This window comes from Bos taurus, chromosome 13, assembly GCF_002263795.3.
Source record: "Bos taurus isolate L1 Dominette 01449 registration number 42190680 breed Hereford chromosome 13, ARS-UCD2.0, whole genome shotgun sequence".
NCBI classification, from domain to species: domain Eukaryota; kingdom Metazoa; phylum Chordata; class Mammalia; order Artiodactyla; family Bovidae; genus Bos; species Bos taurus.
Genome location: NC_037340.1, coordinates 77,661,579 through 77,689,361, shown reverse-complemented (window position 1 = coordinate 77,689,361; position 27,783 = coordinate 77,661,579). Strand labels below are relative to the sequence as shown.

Here is a 27,783-nt window from a genome sequence, read left to right as displayed (position 1 = left end):
CAATTCCTCGGCACTCAGATTTCTTCACAGTCCAACTCTTGCATCCATACATGACCACCGGAAAAACCATAGCCTTGACTAGATGGACCTTTGTTGGCAAAGTAATGTCTCTGCTTTTCAATATACTATCTAGGTTGGTCATAACTTTTCTTCCAAGGAGTAAGCATCTTTTAATTTCATGGCTTGGTCCGGCTTATATTTCTCAAGATCTATAGGCCCCTTCCTATGCAGTCAGTACTAACTACAGGGTTTTAATCTACTGCATCTGTCACTTCCAAGGCAGTTCCCTCTGTTTTAGCTTCTACTGTTTGCTGGTCTCTTCAGTGTCTGATTTCCGCCCTGACACAGGGGGCGGTGGTGGACACTTTTCTAGGCTCCCTTGTTCAGTTGCGCAGTAGGGAGGGAGGGACGCTGCAAACAAATAACACTGGCGTGTGCTCACAGTGTCTCAGCTGCATTGGGCCTGCCCCCACTCACAGCGCGTGTGCCCTCCCTGCCCACACTGCTCAGGCTTTAGGTTGCTCCACTGGGAACCCTCCAAGGCCAGCCCTGGACTGCATGCACCTCCCAGGTCTAAGCCGCTCAGGTTCAGGCGCTCGGGGAGTCCTCAGAGGCAGAGACTCGGTTGCGCTGGCGTTTTGTGTCCGAGCAGCTCAGGTGATGAGGTGTTTGGCGAGCACGGTCGCTGTGACTTATCGCCTCCCCCATCCCTGCCACTCGGTTTTCTGGGTGTACAACCGGTGCACCTTCGCAGGCAGATGTCCAGAACCCCAAGAAGTCTTAGTTAGCAAAGAAGCCTGCTTGCAGTTTGGTAGATAATGTCTCTCTGGGGCTGCAAGTGCTCCCTTCCGGCTCTGGCTACCTGTCACCGGAGGAGGATGGTCTGCAGCCGGCTAGCTCAGTTCAGTCCTTTGTTTTGTGCTCTGGCCTGGCGGTGTCTTAGATTAGGGATTTGTGCGTGGTAGCTATCCCGCAGTCTGGTTTGCTAGCCCAAGTTAGTTAGCTCAGATTGCCCTCGGGGCATTCAGGCCTGGTCCTTACTCTAAGCAATGCAGCCCGCACCTCCCTGCAAAGCCCCCACTTGCTAGTGGTGGGTGCAGGCATCTGCGCTGCTTCTCCACTGGGGGAGTTACAATTGGGCTGGTAATCTGTGGGTTTTAATTATTTATTTATTTTTCCTCCCTGTTATGTTGCCCTCTGTGCTTCCAAGGCTCGCCACAGATTCGGCAGTGAGAGTGTTTCCTCGTGTTTGGAAACTTCTCTCTTTTTAAGACTCCCTTCCTGGGATGGAGCTCCGTCCCTCCCTCTTTTGTCTCTTTTTTTGTCTTTATATTTTTGCCTACCTCCTTTCGAAGACAATGGGCTGCTTTTCTGGGTGTCTGATGTCCTCTGCTGGCATTCAGAAGTTGTTTTGTGGAATTTACTCAGCGTTTCAATGTTCTTTTGATGAATTTGTGGGGGAGAAAGTGGTCTCCACGTCCTATTCCGACACCATCTTGGGACCGCCTTCATAAATCTTTTCTGTATCTATTGGAATGTAACCACAGGCTTATTGATTATTAACTGGTTGGAATGTAACCACGAGCTTATTGATTATTAACTGTCTGAACACATAAGACATGAATGATGGGGTTATTGTGATTGTGATTGTATTTACCCTTCCTTTGTTTATGTAAGTCTCAAGGAATTTGTGGTGGTGGGTTTCGACATGTATACATGGGGTATAAAAAATTTTCACAAATACTGGTCGGGGTCCTTGACTAAGAGGAGACTAAGAGGAGACTAAGAGGTCCAATGCCTTGGGTCTGCTGGTATACTAAACTGCATTCCACTATCTGCATTGTCCTTCTGAGTCAGTTTGCTTCCCGGAATGCATGGCTGTAACATTTGGTGCATTGGCTGGGAAACTCCTCGCTTTGAGGGACAGGTCTCATTTGAGGCCACCCTGAGGCTTTGAGGCTTGAATCTCCTAGAGGGGGGAAGGCGCCTTGCCCTGTGTAAGAATTCGGCCTTTCAATGCCCCATTTCTTCGCTTTGGCAGGTAGTGAATGGCAGCAAGGGAACTGAGCACTCAGGTGGGGAGGAGCCCAGCTGGCAGGGTGGAAGAGGGGGCCTGATCACCCCCCTGGGAGGGACCAGAAGGGAGACGCATAGGAAACTGGTTTCGGTTGGCGACAATAGCTGCTCGGCACTCAGGTCGACAGCTGTGCCAGGGATAAAGAAAGGGAACTTTAGGTTTAAGAAAGCCAGTTAGGAGGTGTGTCCACGCCGTCTTAGGGAACATGCCGAGCTGTCACCACAGGGTTTTAGAAAGAGGCCATCAATTTCCGCCGCTCACATTCTGCCCTCCCTAGGAGGTACCCATCTGCTGCGTGACCCATCATCTCCCCTGCCAGTGAAAAGGTAGATTGGCTTCTGGGGAAGGCCCTGGGACGTGGGAATCCAAGGGTTAAAAAATGGGAGGAAACGAATCTAAGGCCACTGTATTGGAGAATATGATTAAGAATTTTAAGAAAGGATTTGATGGAGATGATGGGAGGAAAATGACGCCCAGCTGGCTCCGTACGCTTTGTGAAGTCGAATGGCCTTCAGTGGGAGTTAGCAGGCCATCAGAGGGAATTATGGACTTAAATGTCATAAAGGCAGTCTATGGTAGAGTTACGGGAAAGCGTGGACACCCCGACCAGTTCCTGTACATAGACTCTTGGCTGGGAATAGCCCAAGAACCACCCCCTGCCCCCCTGCCCCAAATGGGCCTGTTTTTACACTCATGGCGGGGAAGGAAAAATCTTGATGGCCCAAAAGGTAACCAAGGATGAAGAGGAAATTTTCAGTCAGTTGAGTCACTCAGTCGTGTCCAACTCTTTGCGACCCCATGAATCGCAGCACGCCAGGCCTCCCTGTCCACCACCAACTCCTGGAGTTCACCCAGACTCACGTGATGCCATCCAGCCATCTCACCCTCTGTCGTCCCCTTCTCCTCCTGCCCCCAGTCCCTCCCAGCATCAGAGTCTTTTCCAATGAGTCAACTCTTCGCATGAGGTGGCCAAAGTACTGGAGTTTCAGCTTTAGCATCATTCCTTCCAAAGAAATCCCAGGGCTGATCTCCTTCAGAATGGACTGGTTGCATCTCCTTGCAGTCCAAGGGACTCTCAAGAGTCTTCTCCAACAGCACAGTTCAAAAGCATCAATTCTTCGGTGCTCAGCCTTCTTCACAGTCCAACTCTCACATCCATACATGACCACTGGAAAAACTATACCCTTGACTAGACGGACCTTTGTTGTCAAAGTAATGTCTCTGCTTTTGAATATGCTATCTAGGTTGGTCATAACTTTTCTTCCAAGGAGTAAGCATCTTTTAATTTCATGACTGCAGTCAACATCTGCAGTGATTTTGGAGCTCAAAAAAATAAAGTCTAACACTGTTTCCACTGTTTCCCCATCTATTTCCCATGAAGTGATGGGACCAGATACCATGATCTTCGTTTTCTGAATGTTGAGTTTTAAGCCAACATTTTCACTCTCCTCTTTCACCTTCATCAAGAGGCTTTTTAGTTCCTCTTCATTTTCTGCCATAAGGGTGGTGTCATCTGCATATCTGAGGTTATTGATATTTCTCCCAGCATCTTGATTGCAGCTTATGCTTCTTCCAGCCCAGCACTTCTCATGATGTACTCTGAAGGACCCTGAAGGAGATGAGCTTCCCCCACCTCGTATTGGATGATGGTTCTGCCAGCTAGTAGCACCGTGGCCACCAGAGGCCCATCCGGAGGAACCAGCCCCGGACCGGTAAGCCTCCCAGACTCCTCAACAGTCCCAAAGCTCCACAGATTGTAGAGCTGCAGCGCCGCACCCCCCCCCCCCCAACCCACCCAACAGGCTCCAGCCTCAGCTGGAGGGACAATGAGCCCACCGGACTCTACAAGCCCAGATGCTGCCCCTACGTTCCCTAAACTCTACCCTCCACTCCTGGTAAGTACTCCCAGACAAGGGGGAGGAACCACTGGGATTAAACAAAGGCTCCGCTCTGCCAAAGAGCCAGAGGAAAACATACCCTTGCAGATGCCCCTCAGAGAAGCTCAGCAACCCCCAGTGATCGGGGAGGACGTAACTATCACAAGCCCCTGTAACCTGTTACTATCAGCCCTTTTCATCACCGATACACTGAACTGGCAAAAGCATACCCCCTCTTACTCGGTGGAACTCCAGGGCGTGACTAGACTAATGGAGACCATTTTCCTCACTCATTGACCAACCTGGGACGATATAATGCAATTACTAGCATCTCTCTTCAGTACAGAAGAGAGATATAGGATCAACACTGAGGCAAGGAAATGGTTACAGGAGATGGTTCCTGAGGGCACTGCTAACCCACAGAGGTGGATAGAGCAAGGCTTCCCCACTGACAGACCTATTTGGGATTTCAATACAGAGGAAGGAAAAATCCAATTAGACAGACCGTACGATGATTACACAAGGACTTAAAAGGGGAGACTGGAGGCTGATGGACATGTCTAAACCGGCCGGAATAGTTCAGAAGGGAAACGAGTCACCTTCCGAATTTTACGAGAGACTTTGTGAGGCCTACAGACTCTATACACCCATAGGTCCAGAAGCTACGGGCTCCCAGATTGTTATCAATTCAGCATTTATCTCGCAAGCATGTCCTGACAAAAAACAAACGCTTCAAAAGCCCGAGGGAGTTCTATCCATGTCTAGTTCTCGGCTGATTGAAATAGCAGATAAGGTGTTTCAGAATAGGGACACGGAAATAGAAAAGAAATACGAGAAAAGGTATAAAGACGAGCAGAGGAGAACAGACGAGAGGTTTGCAATGTTGGCTGCTGTGCTTGGAAAGTCTTCCGAAGACTTTTCCACCGCCCAAGCAAAGAAACCCCCCCAGCTTCGAGGTCAGGACAGCCCTCCAACTGGTCCCAACGGAGGCCACTGGCTTCATTACAGCCAAATCAATGCGCCTGATGCCGTGGGTTCAGTCATTGGAAGAATGAGTGCCCAGCAGGAAGAAGGGAGAATAAATCCCTCCCGGTTGCAGAACTCACTAACATAGAGACTGAATAGGGATGCCGGGGCTCAAAGACTTCAGGTCCCTGAGAGCCCATGGTAACTTTAAAAATTGGGAACTAAGACATTGACCTTATGGTGGACACCGGGCAGAATTGTCCGTGGTAACTAAAGCCGTGGCGCCACTGTCTAAAAGGACCGCCGCCGTAACTGGGTTTCGGGAGAAGAAATGGTTAAGTCGCTTTGCCAGCCCAGGAAATGTCAGATGGGGGTCACCAAGTGATGCATGAGGTCCTCTATATCCCTGAGTGCCCACTGCCCCTGCCGGGGAGAGACTTACTCTCCAAACTGGGAGCACAAGTGACTTTCTCTCCTGAAGAGAGGCCCACTTTTCGGGTGGGCACACCAACCTACTTACTCTCCCTCTCTGTGCCCCCTCAAGACAAATGGAGGCTACGTGAGCCCCCTGGAGATAAACAGGCCAGGAGACAGAGTTGAAGAGAAGGCTAACTCAGCTGTTCCCTGAGGTCTGGGGTGAAGATAACCACCCTGGGCTAGCTAGACACCAAGCCCCTGTAATAATAGAACTCAAAGCTGGCACCACCCTGGTGAGAAAGCATCAATACCCAATACCCAAAGGAGCCCGAATCGGGATTCTGCCTCACATCAGCAGGCTAAAACAGGCAGGCATCCTGGTGGAATGTCAAACAGCCTGGAACACACCAATCTTACCGGTAAAGAAGGAAGGAGGACAAGACTATAGGCCCGTACAGGACCTCAGATTGGTCAGTCAGGCCACTGTAACTCTGCACCTGTCTGTCCCAAAGCCCTATACCTTACTTAGCCTCCTCCCACCTAAGACAAGGATCTATACTTGCTTGGACCTCACAGAGGCCTTTTCCCGTATACGCCTAGCACCTGCATCACAACCCATTTTTGCCTTTGAATGGGAGGACCCAATCGGAGGCAATAAGCAGCAGCTCACTTGGACACACCTCTCGCAAGGATTCAAAACACACCAAACATCTTTGGAGAAGCCTTGGCCTCAGACCTGGAGCCTTTCCAGCCTGAAAGGTATGGATGTTGTCTCCTGCAATATGTGGACGACGTGTTGCTAGCCGCTGAGCCCTGGGTAGAATGCTGTGAAGGGACCCCAGGCTCCTCCACTTGCGGGCAGAGGCAGGATCCCGAGTGTCGAGGAAAAGGCACAAATCTGCAAGGAGGAGGTAAGGTATTTGGGGTTTGTCTTAAGGGGAGGCACAAGGTTGCTAGACCAATCTAGAAAAGAAGTAATTCTGAGGCCCCGCACACCTAAGACTCACTGGCAAGTCAGGGAGGTCCTAGGGGCCACTGGATTCTGCAGGATTTGGATTCCAAGGTATTCTCAAATAGCCCAGCCCCTATTTGAGCTCCTGACAGGGCCTGAAGAAAATCCAATAAACTGGACTGAGAAACAGCAGAAAGCCTTTGAGGAGCTAAGACTAGCATTCACCTCTGCCTGCGCCTTGGGATTGCCAGACCTCCCCAAACCGTTCACCTTGTATATGACCGGGAAAGATGAACAGCCATGGGGGTTTTGACTCAGACCTTGGGAACATGGGACAGGCCAATAGCTTACCTTTCAAAGTGACTTGATAACGTTGCCACCGGGTGGCCTAGCTGTCTGCGGGCAGTGGCTACGGTCGCCTTACTGGTACGTGAAGCTGCAAAGCTGACTTTCGGCCAGGACCTGATTGTAAAGTTCCCACGTGAAGTCAACACCCTCCTTTGAGGAGACCCCCCAAAATGGCTGTCAAACCCCCGAATTATTCAATACCAGGGACTGCTATGCGAAAACCCCAATGTCCATATTGAGCCTTGCCAATGGGAAAGGTGGACCTACCCACGATTGCAAGAAGTCTTAGAGGAGGTCTATGCTAGGCGTCCAGACCTCTGAGCAGGCCAATTTCAAATCCTGACTGGACTCTGTACACTGATGGCACCAGCCTGGTAAAGCTAGGACAGTGACTGTCAGGCTATGCTGTAGTCGCAGAGAGGACTGTTATCGAGGCCAGCTCCTTACCACAGCACTGGTCAGCCCAGCGAGCAGAGTTATGGGCCTTAATCCAGGCACTGCAATTGTCAGGGGGTAAGAGAGTGAACATCTACACCGACTCCCAGTATGCTTTCGCTATGCTCCATGGACATGGGGTGCTATACCGGGAGGGAGGCCTTCTAACAGCCAATGGAAAGGACATTAAGAATAAGAAGGAGATTCTGACTCTGCTAGACACTGTCTGGAGCCCCACAGAGATAGCAGTCATGCACTGCCGTGGGCATCAGAAGGAAGACACCCCACAGGCTCAAGAAAATAGGCTGGCTGACAAGACCCCCAGATGGGCAGCTGAGGACAGAAATGAATGCAGGGAAATCCCCATGAGAACATTTGTCCTAGCTGAGCTACCCGAGCTGGCCCTAGACTCCCCGACATACACTGAGGCTCAAACCCAACTAGCTGAAGCGGAGGGAGCCACCAAAACAGACAAAGGATGGCGGGAGCTACCAGGTGGTGATCTGCTAGTGCCCGAGGAGATGGCCCCCTCTCTGGTGAGCCAAGCCCATCGTTCGACTTACCTAGGACATGACAAATTGGAGGAATTGATCCAAAGGTATTTTCTGGTTCCTCGCCTTGCCTCTCTGTGTAGAACGGAATCCCCAAATTGCAACACCTGCTCTCAGATTAACACCGCTCCAGGCTGCAGGCCAAACCCTCCAGGCATCCAATTAAAAGGTACCCTTCCTTTTGAACACCTGGAAGTGGACTTCACTGAGATGAAACCATATCGCCATTTTCGTTACCTGTTGGTCTTGGTATGTACATTCTCGGGATGGGTGGTGGCCTTCCCACCTGAACTGAAAGAGCATCAGAAGTGGCTCGGAGCCTCCTTAGGGAAATAGTTCCTCGATTTGGATTCCCCACCAGCACAGGATCAGATAACGGCCCAGCCTTCATATCAGCTCTGATACAACAAGTAAGTAAAGCCATGAAGATAAATGGACGTTACACACTGCCTAGTGGCCTCAGAATTCCGGAATGGTAGAACGAACTAACCGGACACTAAAGGAGACACTTTCTAAATGGATTATAGAAACTGACTGTTCCTGTGTAGATGTACTTCCCACGGCCTTGCTCAAACTCAGGATGACCGCACGGTCCCATGGCTACTCTCCCTACGAAATTGTATATGGGAGGCCTCCTCCCATAATAAGACAGGTAACAACTGATGTACTTCAGGTAAGAGGAGATGGGATATCACAGCAGACGGAACAACTAGGTAAGGTAATTAATCAAGTAACTAAGTTTGTGCAAGAAAGAATACCGTCCCCCTGGGGGAGCAAATGTGTGAGTTTATACCCGGGGACCAGGTATGGGTGAAAGACTGGAAACACGACCCACTAGCCCCAGGGGACAGGTCCTTATACTCTCGTTTTAACCACCGCTGCCACAATCAAAGTTGCAGGCATTGCCTCTTGGATCCATCACACCAGAGCGAAGAAGGCATACAACGCTGACCTGGAAGACGCCGAGTGGACCACCCAGAAGGACCCTACCGACCCACGGGAAACCAAGATCATTCTGAAGAGGAAGAAGAAAAGGAGGTCCCAGACGAGCCCTCTATAGGATGGAGCTGGGTAAGCGACTCCTGCTACTTGGCTTCACCAACGCAATTCTGAACCTGACCACTGTCCCAGTACAGGGCAACATCTTCATCTCATGGGCACATTCTTACGCGAACTTCCACAACTCCTCCAATTGTTGGGTATGTGGGGCTATGCCCCTGTCAGTAATGGACGGACTCCCCTGGTGGGTATCGCCACTTCATGATGGAGACTTTCTACCACTGTGTTCTTTCTTGGAACAACAGAAAGGAACTTTCATTTCTCTCAGCAATCATGATCTTTCTTTGCTCCCCTGGTGTAAGAAAGAGCCATCAATGGGCCTGGGACATGGGGTTACATTTAGCATGAACGCTAGTCTTAAGGCACTAACAAGTGCTTATAACTCATATATGAGCAATGGACAGAAGAACAGCACCCCTACAAAAGAGGAACAGACCTTCCGGTACCATGAGGTATACTACCAGGTCTGGGATGAATATTTCTGGATGACTTCTGAGAGAGGACAGGTGATTACTCGCGCTACAATTTGCTGGGAACAAAAAGAACACAAAATTGGATTTGGAGACCACCCCCTAAACCCAAAAGATTTAAAATATATGGGTTATTTGTCCGCTGAACAATGTAAACAAATCTTGGACGTAACCTATCACCCCAGTCGGTCTGCTCAGTGGCCCGGTTCCGACTGGAAATATAGTCCCGGAATCCGCTGGGTAGCCCCCAACGGGACCAAGTGGCTCTGTGGGCCTAACTTATGGCCATGGTTACCAGTTGGCTGGGTAGGGCGTTGCACACTAGGGTTTGTTTTCGCCCCTGGCAGAATTAAGCCTAGCCTACACCATCCTCCAGCAAACCTGCCCTATCTGCATGCGAGATGGACACGATCCACGTTCCAATGGTATGACTATCTTGCTGGCTTCTTTGTACCCTCTATAGGGACAGCGGATATCATGGTTAAGGTAGAGGCCTTAAATAATTTCACTAAACAGGCCCTCTTAGACAGTAAAAAAGCCATTGAAGCTTTGAACGAAGAACAATCTCAGATGAGGAAGGCAGTAATGCAAAATAGGATGGCATTAGACATACTCACAGCAGCCCAGGGGGGAACTTGTGCCATAATTAAAGTCGAATGTTGTGTATACATCCCTGACCTGTCTGGAAATGTATCTGCTGCCATGGAGGATATGCAAAAACAAGTGAAAGCCATGTCTGGTGAAAATATTCCTTTTTGGACTTTGATCCTGTCCTGGGTAAAGGGAGACTGGTGGAAAACTATTGTAAATGTTGTTATAGTATTCTTAATGATACTGGTTTGTGGGCCCTGCTTGTTACAATGCCTTGTGAATTTTGTAACCCAGAGGTTGGTAGCATTCTCTCATGTGGTTGCCCATAGGACTAACGTACAATCTACCTCTAAATGAATGATGCTCGTTACGGAAACTAAGAGCATCAAGAGTGGGGAATGAAGAAGGAATTCACAGGGCCTGGACCCCATCTCAGGCCTGTTTGTGCTGATCGTGCCTGGCCACCTCTCCAGTGGACTCTGGACTCTGTGCTTAGTGCCTATGGAAACTACAACAGAAGGATAACATCCTCTGGACAGGGGAATCTTGAAGATCACATCCAGGTTACTCATCGCCTAAGAGAAAACATAATCTAATCACCCCCGCCTCCGGACAGGTCATAAATCTTTTCTGTATCTATCGGAATGTAACCACAAGCTTATCGATTATTAACTGCTTGGAATGTAACCGCGAGCTTATTGATTATTAACTGTCTGAACACATAAGACATGAATGATGGGTTATTGTGATTGTATTTACCCTTCCTTTGTTTATGTAAGTCTCAAGGAATTTGGGGTGGTGGGTTTCGACACGTACACATGGGGTATAAAAGATTTTCACAAATGCTGGTCGGGGTCCTTGACTAAGAGGAGACCGTGCCTTGGGCCCGCTGGTGTAATAAACTGCACTCCACTATCTGCATTGTCGTTCTGAGTGAGTTAGTTTCCCGGAACGTGTGGCTACAACATTTGGTGCATTGGCCGGGAAACTCCTCACTTTGAGGAGACAGGTCTCATCTGAGGCTACCCTGAGGCCTTGTGGCTTGAATGTCCTAGAGGGGGGAAGGCGCCTTACCCCTCTTGAAGAATTTGGCCTTTCAACGCCCAGTTTCTTCACTTTGGCAGGTAGTGAATGGCAGCAAGGGAACTGAGCGCTCAGGTGGGGAGGAGCCCAGCCGGCAGGGTGGAAGAGGGGGCCTGATCACCCCCCTGGGAGGGACCAGAAGGGAGACGCATAGGAAACTGGTTTCGGTTGGCGACAATAGGTGCTCGGCACTCAGGTCGACAGCTGTGCCAGGGATAAAGAAAGGGAACTTTAGGTTTAAGACAGCCAGTTAGGAGGTGTGTCCACGCTGTCTTAGGGAATGTGCTGAGCTGTCGCCACAGGCTTATAGAAAGAGGCTTGATTTCTGCCGCTCATATTCTGCCCTCCCCAGGAGGTACCCATCTGCTGCATGACCCATCATCTCCCCTGCCAGTGAAAAGGTAGATTGGCTTCTGGGGAAAGCCCTGGGACGTGGGAATCTAGAGGTAAGAAAATGGGAGGAAGCGGATCTAAGGCCACTGTATTGGAGAATAGGACGCAGAATTTTAAGAAAGGATTCGATGGAGACGATGGGAGGAAAATGACACCCGGTCGGCTCTGTACCCTTTGTGAAGTTGAATGGCCTTCAGTGGGCGTTGGCAGGCCACCAGAGGGAACTATGGACTTAAATGTCATAAAAGCAGTTTATGCTATAGTTATGGGAAAGCTCGGACACCCCAACCAGTTCCCGTACATAGACTCTTGGCTGGGAATAGCCTAAGACCCCCTCCAAATGGGCCCGTTTTTATGCTCATGGCAGGGAAGGAAAAGTCTTGATGGCCTAAAAGGTAAGCAAGGATGAGGAGGAAATTTTACAGGACCCTGCAGGAGATGAGCTTCCCCCACCTCGTACTGGATGATGGTTCCGCCAGCTAGTAGCACCATGGCCACCAGAGGCCCATCCGGAGGAACCAGCCCCGGACCGGTAAGCCTCCCAGACTCCTCAACAGTCCCAAAACCCACCCCCGCCCCCACCCCGGCAGGCCTCCAGCCTCAGCTGGAGGGACAATGAGCCCACCAGACTCTACAAGCCCAGATGCTGCCCCTACGTTCCCTAGACTCTACCCTCCACTCCCGGTAAGTACTCCCGGACAAGGGGGAGGAACCACTGGGATTAAACAAAGGCTCCGCTCTGCCAAAGAGCCAGAGGAAAAAATGCCCTTGCAGATGCCCCTCAGAGAAGCTCGGCAATCCCCAGTGACAGGGGAGGATGCAACTATCACAAGCCCCTGTAACCTGTTACTATCAGCCCTTTTCATCACCGATACACTGAACTGGCAAAAGCACACCCCCTCTTACTCGGTGGAACCCCAGGGCGTGACTAGACTAATGGAGACCATTTTCCTCACTCATTGACCAACCTGGGACGATATAATGCAATTACTAGCATCTCTCTTCAGTACAGAAGAGAGATATAGGATCAACACTGAGGCAAGGAAATGGCTACAGGAGATGGTTCCTGAGGGCACTGCTAACCCACAGAGGTGGATAGAGCAAGCCTTCCCCACTGACAGACCTATTTGGGATTTCAATACAGAGGAAGGAAAAATCCAATTAGACAGAACGTACGACGATTACACAAGGACTTAAAAGTGGAGACCAGAGGCTGATGGACATGTCTAAACCGGCCGGAATAGTTCAGAAGGGAAACGAGTCACCTTCCGAATTTTACGAGAGACTTTGTGAGGCCTACAGACTCTATACACCCATAGGTCCAGAAGCTACGGGCTCCCAGATTGTTATCAATTCAGCATTTATCTCGCAGGCATGTCCTGACAAAAAACAAACGCTTCAAAAGCCCGAGGGAGTTCTATCCATGTCTAGTTCTCGGCTGATTGAAATAGCAGATAAGGTGTTTCAGAATAGGGACACGGAAATAGAAAAGAAATACGAGAAAAGGTATAAAGACGAGCAGAGGAGAACAGACGAGAGGTTTGCAATGTTGGCTGCTGCGCTTGGAAAGTCTTCCGAAGACTTTTCCACCGCCCAAGCAAAGAAACCCCCCCAGCTTTGAGGTCAGGACAGCCCTCCAACTGGTCCCAACGGAGGCCACGGGCTTCATTACAGCCAAATCAATGCGCCTGATGCCGTGGGTTCAGTCATTGGAAGAATGAGTGCCCAGCAGGAAGAAGGGAGAATAAATCCCTCCCGGTTGCAGAACTCACTAACATAGAGACTGAATAGGGATGCCGGGGCTCGAAGACTTCAGGTCCCTGAGAGCCCATGGTAACTTTAAAAATTGGGAACTAAGACATTGACCTTATGGTGGACACCGGGCAGAATTGTCCGTGGTAACTAAAGCCGTGGCGCCACTGTCTAAAAGGACCGCCGCCGTAACTGGGTTTCGGGAGAAGAAATGGTTAAGTCGCTTTGCCAGCCCAGGAAACATCAGGGGGGTCACCAAGTGATTCATGAGTTCCTCTGTATCCCTGAGTGCCCACTGCCCCTGCCGGGGAGAGACTTACTCTCCAAACTGGGAGTACAGGTGACTTTCTCTCCTGAAGAGAGGCCCACTTTTCGGGTGGGCACACCAACCAACTTACTCTCCCTCTCTGTGACCCCTCAAGACAAATGGAGGCTACGTGAGCCCCCTGGAGATAAACAAGGCCAGGCGACAGAGGTGGAAAGAAGGCTAACTCAGCTGTTCCCTGAGGTCTGGGGTGAAGATAACCCCCCTGGGCTAGCTAGACACCAAGCCCCTATGATAATAGAACTCAAAGCTTGTGCCACCCTGGTGAGAAAGTGTCAATACCCAATACCCAGAGGAGCCCGAATCGGGATTCTGCCTCACATCAGCAGGCTAAAACAGGCAGGCATCCTGGTGGAATGTCAAACAGCCTGGAACACACCAATCTTACCAGTAAAGAAGGAAGGAGGACAAGACTATAGGCCCGTACAGGACCTCAGATTGGTCAGTCAGGCCACTGTGACTCTGCACCTGTCTGTCCCAAAGCCCTATACCTTACTTAGCCTCCTCCCACCTAAGACAAGGATCTATACTTGCTTGGACCTCACAGAGGCCTTTTCCCGTATATGCCTAGCACCTGCGTCACAACCCATTTTTGCCTTTGAATGGGACGACCCAATCGGAGGCAATAAGCAGCAGCTCACTTGGACACACCTCTCGCAAGGATTCAAAAACACACCAAACATCTTTGGAGAAGCCTTGGCCTCAGACCTGGAGCCTTTCCAGCCTGAAAGGTATGGATGTTGTCTCCTGCAATATGTGGACGACGGGTTGCTAGCTGCTGAGACCTGGGTAGAATGCTGTGAAGGGACCCCAGTGCTCCTCCACTTGCGGGCAGAGGCAGGATCCCGAGTGTCGAGGAAAAAGGCACAAATCTGCAAGGAGGAGATAAGGTATTTGGGGTTTGTCTTAAGGGGAGGCACAAGGTTGCTAGACCAATCTAGAAAAGAAGTAATTCTGAGGCCCCACACGCCTAAGACTCACCGGCAAGTCAGGGAGGTCCTAGGGGCCACTGGATTCTGCAGGATTTGGATTCCAAGGTATTCTCAAATAGCCCAGCCCCTATTTGAGCTCCTGACAGGGCCTGAAGAAAATCCAATAAACTGGACTGAGAAACAGCAGAAAGCCTTTGAGGAGCTAAGACTAGCATTCACCTCTGCCTGCGCCTTGGTATTGCCAGACCTCCCCAAACCATTCACCTTGTATGTGACCGGGAAAGATGAACAGCCATGGGGGTTTTGACTCAGACCTTGGGAACATGGGACAGGCCAATAGCTTACCTTTCAAAGTGACTTGATAACGTTGCCACTGGGTGGCCTAGCTGTCTGCGGGCAGTGGCCACAGTCGCCTTACTGGTACGTGAAGCTGCAAAGCTGACTTTCGGCCAGGACCTGATCGTAAAGGTCCCACATGAAGTCAACACCCTCCTTTGAGGAGACCCCCCAAAATGGCTGTCAAACCCCCGAATTATTCAATACCAGGGACTGCTATGCGAAAACCCCAATGTCCATATCGAGCCTTGCCAGGGTTTAAACCTAGCAACGCTTCTCCCAACGGGAGAAGGTGGACCTACCCACGATTGCAAGAAGTCTTAGAGGAGGTCTATGCTAGGGGCCCAGACCTCCAAGACAGGCCAATTTCAAATCCTGACTGGACTCTGTACACTGATGGCACCAGCCTGGTAAAGCTAGGACAGCGACTGCCAGGCTATACTGTAGTCACAGAGAGGACTGTTATTGAGGCCAGCTCCTGACCACAGCACTGGTCAGCCCAGTGAGCAGAGTTATGGGCCTTAGTCCGGGCACTGCAATTGTCAAAGGGTAAGAGAGTGAATGTGTACACCGATTCCTGGTATGCTTTCGCTATGCTCCACGGACATGGGGTGCTATACCGGGAGGGAAGCCTTCTAACAGCCAATGGAAAGGACATTAAGAATAAGGAGGAGATTCTGACTCTGCTAGATGCTGTCTGGAGCCCCACGGAGGTAGCAGTCATGCACTGCCGTGGGCATCAGAAGGAAGACACCCCACAGGCTCGAGGAAATAGGCTGGCTGCCGCGACCCCCAGACGGGCAGCCGAGGACAGAAAGGAATGCAGGGAAATCCCCATGAGAACATTTGTCCTAGCTGAGCTACCCGAGCTGGCCCTAGACTCCCCGACATACACTGAGGCTCAAACCCAACTAGCTGAAGCGGAGGGAGCCACCAAAACAGACAAAGGATGGCAGGAGCTACCAGGTGGTGATCTGCTAGTGCCCGAGGAGATGGCCCCCTCTCTGGTGAGCCAAGCCCATCGTACAATTTATCTAGGACATGACAATTTGGAGGTATTGATCCGAAGGTATTTTCTGGTTCCTGGCCTCCCCTCTCTGTAGAACGGAATCCCAAAATTGCAACACCTGCTCTCAGATTAACACCGCTCCAGGCTGCAGGCCAAACCCTCCAGGCATCCAATTAAAAGGTACCCTTCCTTTTGAACACCTGGAAGTGGACTTCACTGAGATGAAACCATATCGCCATTTTCGTTACCTGTTGGTCTTGGTATGTACATTCTCGGGATGGGTGGTGGCCTTCCCACCTGAACTGAAAGAGCATCAGAAGTGGCTCGGAGCCTCCTTAGGGAAATAGTTCCTCGATTTGGATTCCCCACCAGCACAGGATCAGATAACGGCCCAGCCTTCATATCAGCTCTGATACAACAAGTAAGTAAAGCCATGAAGATAAATGGACGTTACACACTGCCTAGTGGCCTCAGAATTCCGGAATGGTAGAACGAACTAACCGGACACTAAAGGAGACACTTTCTAAATGGATTATAGAAACTGACTGTTCCTATGTAGATGTACTTCCCACGGCCTTGCTCAAACTCAGGATGACCGCACGGTCCCATGGCTACTCTCCCTACGAAATTGTATATGGGAGGCCTCCTCCCATAATAAGACAGGTAACAACTGATATACTTCAGGTAAGAGGAGATGGGATATCACAGCAGACGGAACAACTAGGTAAGGTAATTAATCAAGTAACTGTTTGTGCAAGGAAGAATACCGTTCCCCCTGGGGGAGCAAATGCATGAGTTTATACCAGGGGACCAGGTATGGGTGAAAGATTGGAAACATGACCCACTAGCCCCCAGTGGAAAGGTCCTTATACTCTTGTTTTAACCACCCCTGCCACAATTAAAGTTGCAGGCATTGCCTCTTGGGTCCATCACACCAGAGCGAAGAAGGCATACAACGCTGACCTGGAAGACACCGAGTGGACTACCCAGAAGGACCCTACCGACCCAGGGGAAACCAAGATCATTCTGAAGAGGAAGAAGAAAAGGAGGTCCCGGACGAGCCCTCTATAGGATGGAGCTGGGTAAGCGACTCCTGCTACTCGGCTTCACCAACGCAATTCTGAACCTGACCACTGTCCCGGTACAGGGCAACATCTTCATCTCATGGGCACATTCTTACGTGAACTTCCACAACTCCTCCAATTGTTGGGTATGTGGGGCTATGCCCCTGTCAGTAATGGACGGACTCCCCTGGTGAAAGTCCACTTCATGATGGAGACTTTCTACCACTGTGCTCCTTCTTGGAACAACAGAAAGGAACTTTCGTTTCTCTCAGCAATCATGATCCTTCTTTGGTCTCCTGCTGTAACAAAGAGGCATCAAATCACCTGGGACATAGCGTTACATTTCATATGAACACTAGTCTTAACGTGGGTAACAAGGGCTTATACGTCATATATGAAAATTAAAAAGGTGAATGGCACCCTTACAAAAGGGGGACAGGGTTCCCAGTACCTTGAGCAATACTACCAGGTCTGGGATGAACATTTCTGGATGAGTCCTGAGAAAGGACAGTTGATTGCTCCTGCAACAATTTGCTGGGAACAAAAAGAACACAAAGTTGGGTTTGGAGACCACCCCCCAGACCCAAAAGAACTAAAACATATGGGTTATTTGTCTGCTGAACAATGTCAAGAAATCTTGGAAGTAACCTGTCACCCCAATCGGTCTGTTGAGTGGCCCGGTTCCAACTGGAAACATAATCCCAATATCTGCTGGGTAGCCCCCAAGGGACCAAGTGGCTCTGTGGGCCTAACTTATGGCCATGGTTACCAGTGGGCTGGGTAGGGCGTTGCACACTAGGGTTTGTTTTCGCCCCTGGCAGAATTAAGCCTAGCCTACACCATCCTCCAGCAAACCTGCCCTATCTGCATGCAAGATGGACACGATCCACGTTCCAATGGTATGACTATCTTGCTGGCTTCTTTGTACCCTCTATAGGGACAGCGGATATCATGGTTAAGGTAGAGGCCTTAAATAATTTCACTAAACAGGCCCTCTTAGACAGTAAAAAAGCCATTGAAGCTTTGAACGAAGAACAATCTCAGATGAGGAAGGCAGTAATGCAAAATAGGATGGCATTAGACATACTCACAGCAGCCCAAGGTGGGGAACTTGTGCCATAATTAAACTTGAATGTTGTGTATACATCCCTGACCTGTCTAGAAATGTGTCTGCTGCCTTGGAGGATATGCAAAATCAAGTGAAAGCCATGTCTAATGAAAATATTCCCTTTTGGACTTCAATCCTGTCCTAGGTAAAGGGAGACTGGTGGAAAACCATTGTAAATGTTGTTATAGTATTCTTAATCATACTGGTTTGTGGGCCCTGCTTGTTACAATGCCTTGTGAATTTTGTAACCCAGAGGTTGGTAGCATTCTCTCATGTGGTTGCCCATAGGACTAACGTACAATCTACCTCTCAATGAATGATGCTCGTTACAGAAACTAAGAGCATCAAGAGGGGGGAATGAAGAAGGAATTCACAGGGCCTGGACCCCATCTCAGGCCTGTTCGTGCTGATCGTGCCCGGCCACCTCTCCAGTGGACTCTGGACTCTGTGCTTAGTGCCTATGGAAACTACAACAGAAGGATAACATCCTCTGGACAGGGGAATCTTGAAGATCACATCCAGGTTACTCATCGCCTAAGAGAAAACATACTCTAATCACCCCCGCCTCCGGACAGGTCATAAATCTTTTCTGTATCTATCGGAATGTAACCACAGGCTTATCGATTATTAACTGCTTGGAATGTAACCACGAGCTTATTGATTGTTAACTGTCTGAACACATAAGACATGAATGATGGGTTATTGTGATTGTATTTACCCTTCCTTTGTTTATGTAAGTCTCAAGGCATTTGGGGTGGTGGGTTTGGACACGTACACATGGGGTATAAAAGATTTTCACAAATGCTGGTCGGGGTCCACCGTGCCTTGGGCCTGCTGGTGTAATAAACTGCACTCCACTATCTGCATTGTCGTTCTGAGTGAGTTAGTTTCCCGGAACGCGTGGCTGTAACATTTGGTGCATTGGCTGGGAAACTCCTCGCTTTGAGGAGACAGGTCTCATCTGAGGCCACCCCGAGGCCTTGTGGCTTGAATCTCCTAGAAGGGGGAAGGCGACTTGCCCCTCTTGAAAAATTCAGCCTTTCAACGCCCGGTTTCTTCGCTTTGGCAGGTAGTGAATGGCAGCAAGGGAACTGAGCGCTCAGGTGGGGAGGAGCCCAGCGGGCAGGGTGGAAGAGGGGGCCTGATCACCCCCCTGGGAGGGACTAGAAGGAGCAGGGACCCACAGGAGCCTGGAATAGACAGGCGGCAATTGCTTGGTACACAGGTCGACGAGGCCTTAGGGCTTAGGAAGGAAATTTGTGAAGGTCATTTAGGAAGTGGTGTCCACTCCGTCTTGGGGAAGATTATTACCAAGCAATTGCCAGGGGATTTTTAGGAGAAGAAACTTGGTCCTTGTGTGCTCATATTCTGCCCTCCCCCAGGAGGTGTCCCATCTGCTGTGAAATTCTTGACCCCATCGGAACTGTCAGGCTAGAAGGAAGGAAATACATAAGTGAGTACGAATTGGCTTTTTCAGAGATGGCCTAGGATGTGGGATATTTAACCCATCTGTGTTTTCACCCACACCTGATCAAGTCCACCAAAGAAGAACGGACTTTGAAAGGTAAGGGAGAAACAGTCTTGGACCATGTGGTGTTCTGGTTCGGCCGTGCTGACCGGCAGGTGAAGACACGCCGATCCCCCTTCTCCCTCTGGGATCTGGCAGGTAAGGCTCTTCTCACTCCAGTTAGGAAGGAGGCAGAATGGCAATTTAAGTGTTTCATTGAATGGAAATATCAGAAGTACATAGGGTACCGAGAACTTTGTAGACAGAACAAAAAGGAAAAGTAGAAGAAGGTCCGAGAAGGTAAACAAGATGGAGGGAAGTGAATCTAAGGCAACTGTATTGGAGTGCATGATTAAAAATTTAAAGAAGGGATTAGGAGGAGACTATGAGATGAAGATGAAGCCTAACTGCCTCCACATACTCTGTGAGGTCGAATGGCCCCCTGTGGGAGTAGGATGGCCGCCAGGGAACACCACGAACTTAAAAATAGTGGAAGCAGTCTATACAGTAGTCACAAGAGAGCCAGGACACCCGGATCAATATCCGTATATTGACTCATGGCTAGGGTTAGCTCAAGACCCTCCTACTTGGATAAGGTTCTGTATCCAGAAGGGAAAGGGAAAAATATTAATGGCACAAAAATTGACTGATGATAAAAAAGGAAATTCTACAGGATTTGGACGGGGACAACCTGACCCCTCCCACATACTGGATAATGACATGCCCGCCGCCCAGTTCTCCATCAGGACCAGAGGCCACCTTAATGCCCGATCCAGGGCCAGGGGAAGTCCTGCAGCAGCCGCTGCTCCTCCACCAGCTCTCCCCGAGTTCGTAGAGCTGCCACCTCGGCAGGCTCCAATCCCGGTGACAGAAGACTCTGGCCAGCACTTCCAGGATCCAGCTCCAGCTGAACCACCTCTCCCGGTGAGTACTGACAGGAAGGGGAGGGAGACGTTGGAATTAAGCAGAGCCTGCACTCTGCCGGAGAGCTGGAGGGAATGAAAGAGAATAGACAAGAGATTTGCAATGCTAGCTGCTGCTTGGGAAAGTCTATCTCGGGCCCTCCGGAAAACCTCATCTGCCCCAGGGACAGGACAGTCCTTCAACCCGTCCCAGCGGAGGCCCCGGGCCCCATTACAGCCAAACCAGTGTGCCCGGTGCCTGCGCTTTTGGCCACTGGAAGAATGAATGCCCCAAGGCAAGGAAGGAGAAGGAAGCTCCTGCAACTGTGGGGCTTGCTGACTTGGAAATTAAATAGGGCTGCCAGGGCTCAGAGATATTAGGTCCCCGAGAACCCATGGTACTCTTAAAAGTGGGGACCAAACCTTCTTGAGTGCCCAGTACCCCTGTTGGGAAGAGACTTGCTGTCCATCCTAGGAGCATGAGTGACTTTCTCCCCGGAGGAGAGGCCCACCTTCCTGATGGACACTATGACTTATTTGCTCTCTTTCAATAGCCCCACAAGGTGAGTAGAGGTTGCATGAGCCTCCGAAGGAAGAACCAGGTGGGCTGGAAGAGCATGAGAGAGAGCTAACTCAATTATCCCCTGAAGTCTGGGCAGAAGACAACCCTCCCCCACCCCCATCCCTCAACCAGGCTGGCTAAATAGAGGCCCGGGCCGGCATACTACCCCACATCAATAGATTGAAACAAGCGGGCAGTCTAGTAGAGTGCCAAGTAGGCTTGGAATACGCCAATCCTGCCAGTCAGAAAGGAAGGAGGACAGGACTACAGGCCCGTACAGGATCTCAGGCGAGTCAACCAGGCTACTGTGACTTTACATCCCACTGTTCCAACCCCTATACTTTACTTAGCCTCCTCCAGCTGAGGGCTAAAGTTTGTACTTGCCTAGATCTCAAGGATGTCTTCTGCATACGCCTCCGCCCGGCGTCACAGCCCATCTTTGCCTTTGAATGGGAAGATCCAGTCGGGGGCACCAAACAACAGCTCACCTGGACTCCCCCACAAGGGTTTAAGAATTCCCCAACCATCTTTGGGGAAGACTTGGCTTCTGACCTGGACTCATTCCACCCGGAAAAGTATAGATGTTGGCTCCTACAATATGTGGATGACCAGCTGCTGGCTGCCGAGACCAAGAAAAAATGCTGGGAAGGGACAAAAGCACTGCTCCAGCTGCTGATGGAAGCAGGTTCCCGGGTGTCAAAGAAGAAGGCACAGATCTGCAAGGAGGAGGTAAGGTATCTGGGGTTTGTTTTAAAGAAGGGCACAAGGGTCCAGACCCTAATTGGGTCCTATATACTGATGGCACTAGCCTCATAAAACAAGGACAACGGCTGTCAGGTTAGCCAAAGCGGAAGGGGCCATCAAGACTGAAAAGGGATGGTGGGAATTGCCAAGTGGCAAATTATTGGTACCGGAGGAGCTGGCACACACTCTGGTAAGCCACACACACCAGCGACCAACCTAGGCCATGCTGCCTGCTCACAGGTTAACGCTGCCTCTCGGGTATTCAGGCAAAAACCCTCCGGGGATTCAGCGGAAAGGCACGCTGCCCTTTGAACACCTGGAGTGGACTTCACTGAAATGAAACCTCACCGACACTACCGTTACCTGCTGGTCACGGTATGTACGTTCTCGGGATGGGTAGAAGCTTTTCCTACCTGGACTGAAAGAGCATCCGAAGTAGCCCGGTGCCTGCTTAGGGAAATAGTTCCCAGATTTGGATTTCCTACCAGCACTGGACCAGACAATGGCCTGGCTTTCATAGCTGATTTAGTACAACAAGTGAGCAAAACTTTAAATATCAAATAGAAACTGCACACTGCATATAGGCCCAGAGTTCTTCTGAGACGGTGGAATGAACCAACCGGACACTTAGAGACTCTCCAAGTGGATCACAGAGACTGACTGCTCCTGGGTGGACTTGCTTCCGATGGCTCTGCTCAGACTCAGGATGACCCCACAGTCCCAAGGCTATTCTCCATATGAAATTGTGTATGGGAGGCCCCTCCCATAATAAAACAGGTGTCAACAAATTTGCCTCAGGTAAGGGGAGATGGGATTTCACAGCAGATGGAACTGGGTAAGGTAGTAAATCAGGTAACTAAGTTTGTACAAGAAAGGGTGCTGTTCCCCCTTGGGGAAGATATTCACGAATTTGTGCCCGGGGATCAGGTGTGGGTCAAGGACTGGAAACATGACTCCTTGGCCCCACATTGGAAGGGTCCATATACTGTTGTTCTAACCACTCCTACGGCAGTTAAAGTTGCAGGTGTCACTCCCTGGATCCTCCACATGAGGGTGAAGAGAGCATACCACGCCGACCCAGAGGACGCCAAGGGGACTATACAAAAGGACTCCACTGATCTCCGTGAAACCAAGATCATCTTAAAGAAGAAAAAGAGGTGAAGCTCTACAATCAACTGCTGCTACAAGGACTTGCTGGTATCATTTTGAGAATAACCATAGTTTCAGCACAAGGAGGGACCTGTGCTATAATTAATGTTGAATGCTGTGTATATACTTCTGATTTATCTGGCAATATATCAGCCACCCTAGGTGACATGAAAGGTCAGGTAAAAGCTATGTCTGATGATGATCTTTCTTTTTGGACTTCGGTCCTATCTTGGGTGAAGGGTGATTGAAAACTATATTTACCATTGTTATAGTTGTCTTGATAGTTCTGCTTTGTGGATCCTGCATTTTACAATGTATTATGAACTCTGTAACCCAGAGGTTGGTGTTGTTCTCCCAAATTGGCAGTCAGAGAGCCAGGGTGCAATATATCCCTATGAGTGATGCTCATACTATGAGTTAAGAGCATCAAGAAGGGGGAATGTAGGAGGAAACGGACAGAACAGGCTCCATCTCGAAAGCAGGACTCCATCTTGGGCCGGACTGTGGACTTTGAGCTATATGCCCAGTATCTATGGAAATGACATACCAACTGGAAAACCAGGCCCCCCGGATGGAAGAGCCCCAGGGCTCATACCTAGACTCTCCATTGCCTAAAAGAATACCCTAATTATCTGTGTAACCAAACAGAATCATAAATTCTATTATGCTTATTGGGGTATGACCACAGGCCTATTGATAATTGTCCTCTGTTAACTACCTAGGCTTAAGGCATATGAATCATGGGTTAACTTTGATTGTATCTTTCTCTTCCTTTCTTCAGACTAGTTTCAGGGAATTTGGGGAGGTGGGTTTGGGCACGTACACTTAGGGTATATAAGGTTTTCACAAAAACTTACCTTGGGGTAAGTTTGGTTGAGGTCCTTGGGTAAGAGGAGACTCTGCCTTGGGCCCCCCGGTGTAATAAACTGCACTCCACTATCTGCATTGTCCTTCTGAGTGAGTTTTGTTTCCCGGAACGCGTGGCTACAGCAATATGAGAAAAGAGGAGCAAAGATTACTGATAATGGATGGTTATGGTCCGAGGATGGACAGTTAATAATTCCTGAGAATGCTCAATGGAAAATTCTTAAGGGTTTATACCAGAGTTTTCATTTAGGTGTAGAGAGTACTTACCAGATGGCTTCTCATTCGTTTGAAGGTAAAAATGCAACAAAAACTTTAAAGAACATCATCAAAAGATGCGAGGTTTGTCAGGAAAATAACCCAAAGCTGAGAAGCTAGCAAAATCTGGATTACAACCAAGTGGAAAGCATCCTGGAGAGGACTGGGAAAGTGATTTTACTCATATGCCAAAAGCTAATGGGTATTCTTGCTTACAGCTTTGGGTAGATACTTTTACTGGATGGACTGAGGCTTTTCCCTGTTGTAGTGAAAAGGCTAAGGAGGTTATAAAGATTTTAATCCATGAAATTATCCCCAGGTTTGGGCTGCCATGGAGCCTTCAGAGTGACAATGGCTCCGCCTTTAAAGCTGCTGTGACTCAGGGGGTATCAAAAGCTCTAGGAATAGAATATCGCTTACACTGTTCCTGGAGACCCCAATCCTCAGGCAAGGTTGAAAAAGCTAATGACATTATCAAAAGGCATCTGCGCAAATTAACTCAAGAGACGCAGGACAAATGGATTAAAGTTCTCCCCATAGCCTTAACGAGGTGTCTTTCGTGGCTCAGCAACAACCTTTCACCCCCAAGCCCCTCCCATGGAGACAGCCTGGGTCTGCCACTGCAAAGAGTTGACCTTCACAGCAGAGGTTAACATTGGAGCTCTGAGCCAGACCTGAATTTGAGTCCTGCTGCTTCTTAGCTGCATGACTGTGGGCAAGACGGCTTGGCTCTGGGGCTCTTTTACCTGTACAATGAGGATAGCACACTGGGACTTAACTGGGGTGATTCTGTCCCCTGGGAACATTTGGCAAAATCTGGAAACATTTTCAGTTGTCACCACTAGCAAAGGGCACTACGGCCATCTAGCCACAGATGCTGCTAGAATATCCCACGATGCAGCCTGGTCCCACACAACAAAGAATTACCTGGCATGAGCTTCTCGTGGCTCAGATGGTAAAGAATCTACCCACAGTGCAGGAGACCTGTGTTTGGTCCCTGGGTTGAGAAGATCCCTGGAGAAGAGAATGGCAACCCGCTCCAGTATTCTCGCCTGGGAAATCCCATGGACAGAGAAGCCTGGCGGGCTACAGTCCATGGGAACACAAAGAGTCGGATACGACTGACAGACTAACACACACATAATGTCAATAGTACTGAGACTGAGAAACCCTCAGGATAAAGTGATCCCCACATCGTAGGGTTATTGTGAGGATGAAGTTCCTGAAGTAGCTCACACAGGTGTCAGGACTACAGATGCAGCTGCTGTTCCTTCCTGTTCACTTCCCCCACCTCTCTCCCGGCCCAGCCCATCTCCTAGCAGGATGTCAGGGCACCGCAAGGTCTCTGCAGGGAGAACCCTGCCTATGCTATTTCCACATTCCAACCTCAAGTGCATCCTAGGGCCGCCTCCTCACTGGTCTCCCTGCCTCCATGCTTCAGCTCTGTTCAGCTCAATTGCTCAGTCATGTCTGACTCTTTGCAACCCCATGGACAGCAACATGCCAGGCCTCCCTGTCCATTACCAATTCCTGGAGTTTACCCAAACTCATGTCCATTGAGCCAGTGATGCCATCCAACCATCTCATCCTCTGCCATCCCCTTCTCCTGCCTTCAGTCTTTCCCAGGTTCAGGGTCTTTTCCAATGAGTCAGTTCTTCACATCAGGTGGCCAAAGTATTGGAGCTTCAGCCCCAATCCTTCCAATGAACACTCAGGACTGAATTCCTTTAGGATAGACTGGTTGGATCTCCTTGCTGTCCAAGGGACTCTCAAGAGTCTTCTCCAGCACCACAGTTCAGAAGCATCAATTCTTCGGTGCTCAGCTTTCTTTATAGGCCAGCTCTCACATTCACACATGACTACTGGAAAACTGTAGCTTTGACTAGATGGACCTCCACACCTGCTCCCTTCCAACCCTTCTTTCACATTACCACCATGGTGAGTCCCTAACCACCAGTGATTTTGAGCACTATGAAGGTTCTAGGTTTTCAACCTGTGTTGAGCCCTTTATATACATTATCTTACTTGGTCTTTAGAAGAACCCTGAGAGACAAAGACCAAGATTGTCTTCATTTTAGAGAAGGGGAAACTGAGGCTCAGAGAGGTTCAGTAAGTGTCCTAAAGTCACACAGCAAGTGAGTGGCAGAGCTGGGATTTGCAACCAGGTCTGGCTGAGCCCAGACCTTTAAACTAGAATGTTACCCAGCATCTCTGGACTCACTAAAACAGTGGGTATGCGTCAGAATCACCTCGGAGGAGGGTCTGTTAAAATGAAAAGGCCATCTATGTTAGACCCCAGGAGTCTGTGGGGCATTTTTTTGGGGGGGGGGAGGCTCATAGGAGCATTTATTAATTACGGTTGCACTGAAGTGCCATTTTACACAAAATGGAGTTTCATTGATTCGTAATTCCTGTACTTTCCCCAACATGTATATTTAAAACTGTACTGCCTGTTATATCCTGAAGCATCCATGAGTGGTTAACATTTCTTTGCAGTTTTTTAAAAAATAATTTTTATTGGAGTATAGTTGATTTCCAAGTCCAAATTTGCCTGTTACTCCAGGTGTTTCTTGACTTCCTACTTTTGCATTCCAGTCCCCTATAATGAAAAGGACATCTTTTTTGGGTGTTAGTTCTAAAAGGTCTTGTAGGTCTTCATAGAACCGTTCAACCTCAGCTTCTTGGAATACGGAATGAAGCAGGGCAAAGACTAATAGAGTTTTGCCAAGAAAATGCACTGGTCATAGCAAACACCCTCTTCCAACAACACAAGAGAAGACTCTACACATGGACATCACCAGATGGTCAACACTGAAATCAGATGGATTATATTCTTTGCAGCCAAAGATGGAGAAGCTCTATACAGTCAACAAAAACAAGACCAGGAACTGACTGTAGCTCAGATCATGAACTTCTTATTGCCAAATTCAGACTTAAATTGAAGAAAGTAGGGAAAACCACTAGACCATTCAGGTATGACCTAAATCAAATCCCTTATGATTATACAGTGGAAGTGAGAAATAGATTTAAGGGCCTAGATCTGATGAATAGAGTGCCTGATGAACTATGGACTGAGGTTCATGACATTGTACAGGAGACAGGGATCAAGACCATTCCCATAGAAAAGAAATGCAAAAAAGCAAAATGGCTGTCTGAGGAGGCCTTACAAATAGCTGTGAAAAGAAGAGAAGCAAAAAGCAAAGGAGAAAAGGAAAGATACAAGCATCTGAATGTAGAGTTCCAAAGAATAGCAAGAAGAGATAAGAAAGCCTTCCTCAGCGATCAATGCAAAGAAATAGAGGAAAAAAACAGGATGGGAAAGACTAGAAATCTCTTCAAGAAAATTAGAGATACCAAGGGAACATTTTGTGCAAAGATGGGCTCGATAAAGGACAGAAATGGTATGGACCTAACACAAGCAGAAGATATTAAGAAGAGGTGGCAAGAATACACAGAAGAACTGTACAAAAAAGATCTTCATGACCAAGATAATACAATGGTGTGATCACTCACCTAGAGCCAGACATTCTGGAATGTGAAGTCAAGTGGGCCTTAAAAAGCATCACTATGAACAAAGCTAGTGGAGGTGATGGAATTCCAGTTGAGCTCTTTCAAATCCTGAAAGATGATGCTGTGAAAGTGCTGCACTCAATATGCCAGCAAATGTGGAAAACTCAGCAGTGGGCACAGGACTGGAAAAGGTCAGTGTTCATTCCAATCCCAAAGAAAGGCAATGCCAAAGAATGCTCAAACTACCACACAATTGCACTCATCTCACACGCTAGTAAAGTAATGCTCAAAATTCTCCAAGCCAGGCTTCAGCAATACGTGAACCGTGAACTTCCAGATGTTCAAGCTGGTTTTAGAAAAGGCAGAGGAACCAGAGATCAAATTGCCAACATCCATCTGCTGGATCATTGAAAAAGCAAGAAAGTTCCAGAAAAACATCTATTTCTGCTTTATTGACTATGCCAAAGCCTTTGACTGTGTGGATCACAATAAACTGTGGAAAATTCTGAAAGAGATGGGAATACCAGACCACCTGACGTGCC

At 49.0% G+C, this 27,783-nt stretch overlaps 2 protein-coding genes and 1 pseudogene across 3 annotated transcripts in view; all 3 read left to right on the top strand.

The window, feature by feature from the left end:
• RUM1 (syncytin-Rum1) overlaps positions 1-11,128 on the top strand; it is a 43,477-nt gene extending 32,349 nt beyond the window's left edge. Inside the window, exons 2-3 of one of the 2 annotated variants that reach the window (XM_059892369.1) lie at positions 3,654-3,789; positions 8,517-10,871. In XM_059892369.1, the coding sequence (XP_059748352.1) occupies positions 8,685-10,100 (1,416 nt within the window). In that variant the 5' untranslated portion in view covers positions 3,654-3,789; positions 8,517-8,684 and the 3' untranslated portion in view covers positions 10,101-10,871. 2 annotated transcript variants of the gene reach the window in all.
• Positions 11,129-16,645: 5,517 nt separating this feature from the next.
• LOC112449344 (endogenous retrovirus group PABLB member 1 Env polyprotein-like) lies at positions 16,646-18,061 on the top strand (annotated as a pseudogene).
• Positions 18,062-19,972: 1,911 nt separating this feature from the next.
• Positions 19,973-27,783, top strand: part of PTGIS (prostaglandin I2 synthase) — an 81,562-nt gene continuing 73,751 nt past the window's right edge. Inside the window, exons 1-2 of the mRNA XM_059892395.1 lie at positions 19,973-20,176; positions 21,077-21,445. Coding sequence (XP_059748378.1) covers positions 19,973-20,176; positions 21,077-21,445 — 573 coding nt within the window. The remainder of the gene's footprint in view (positions 20,177-21,076; positions 21,446-27,783) is intronic.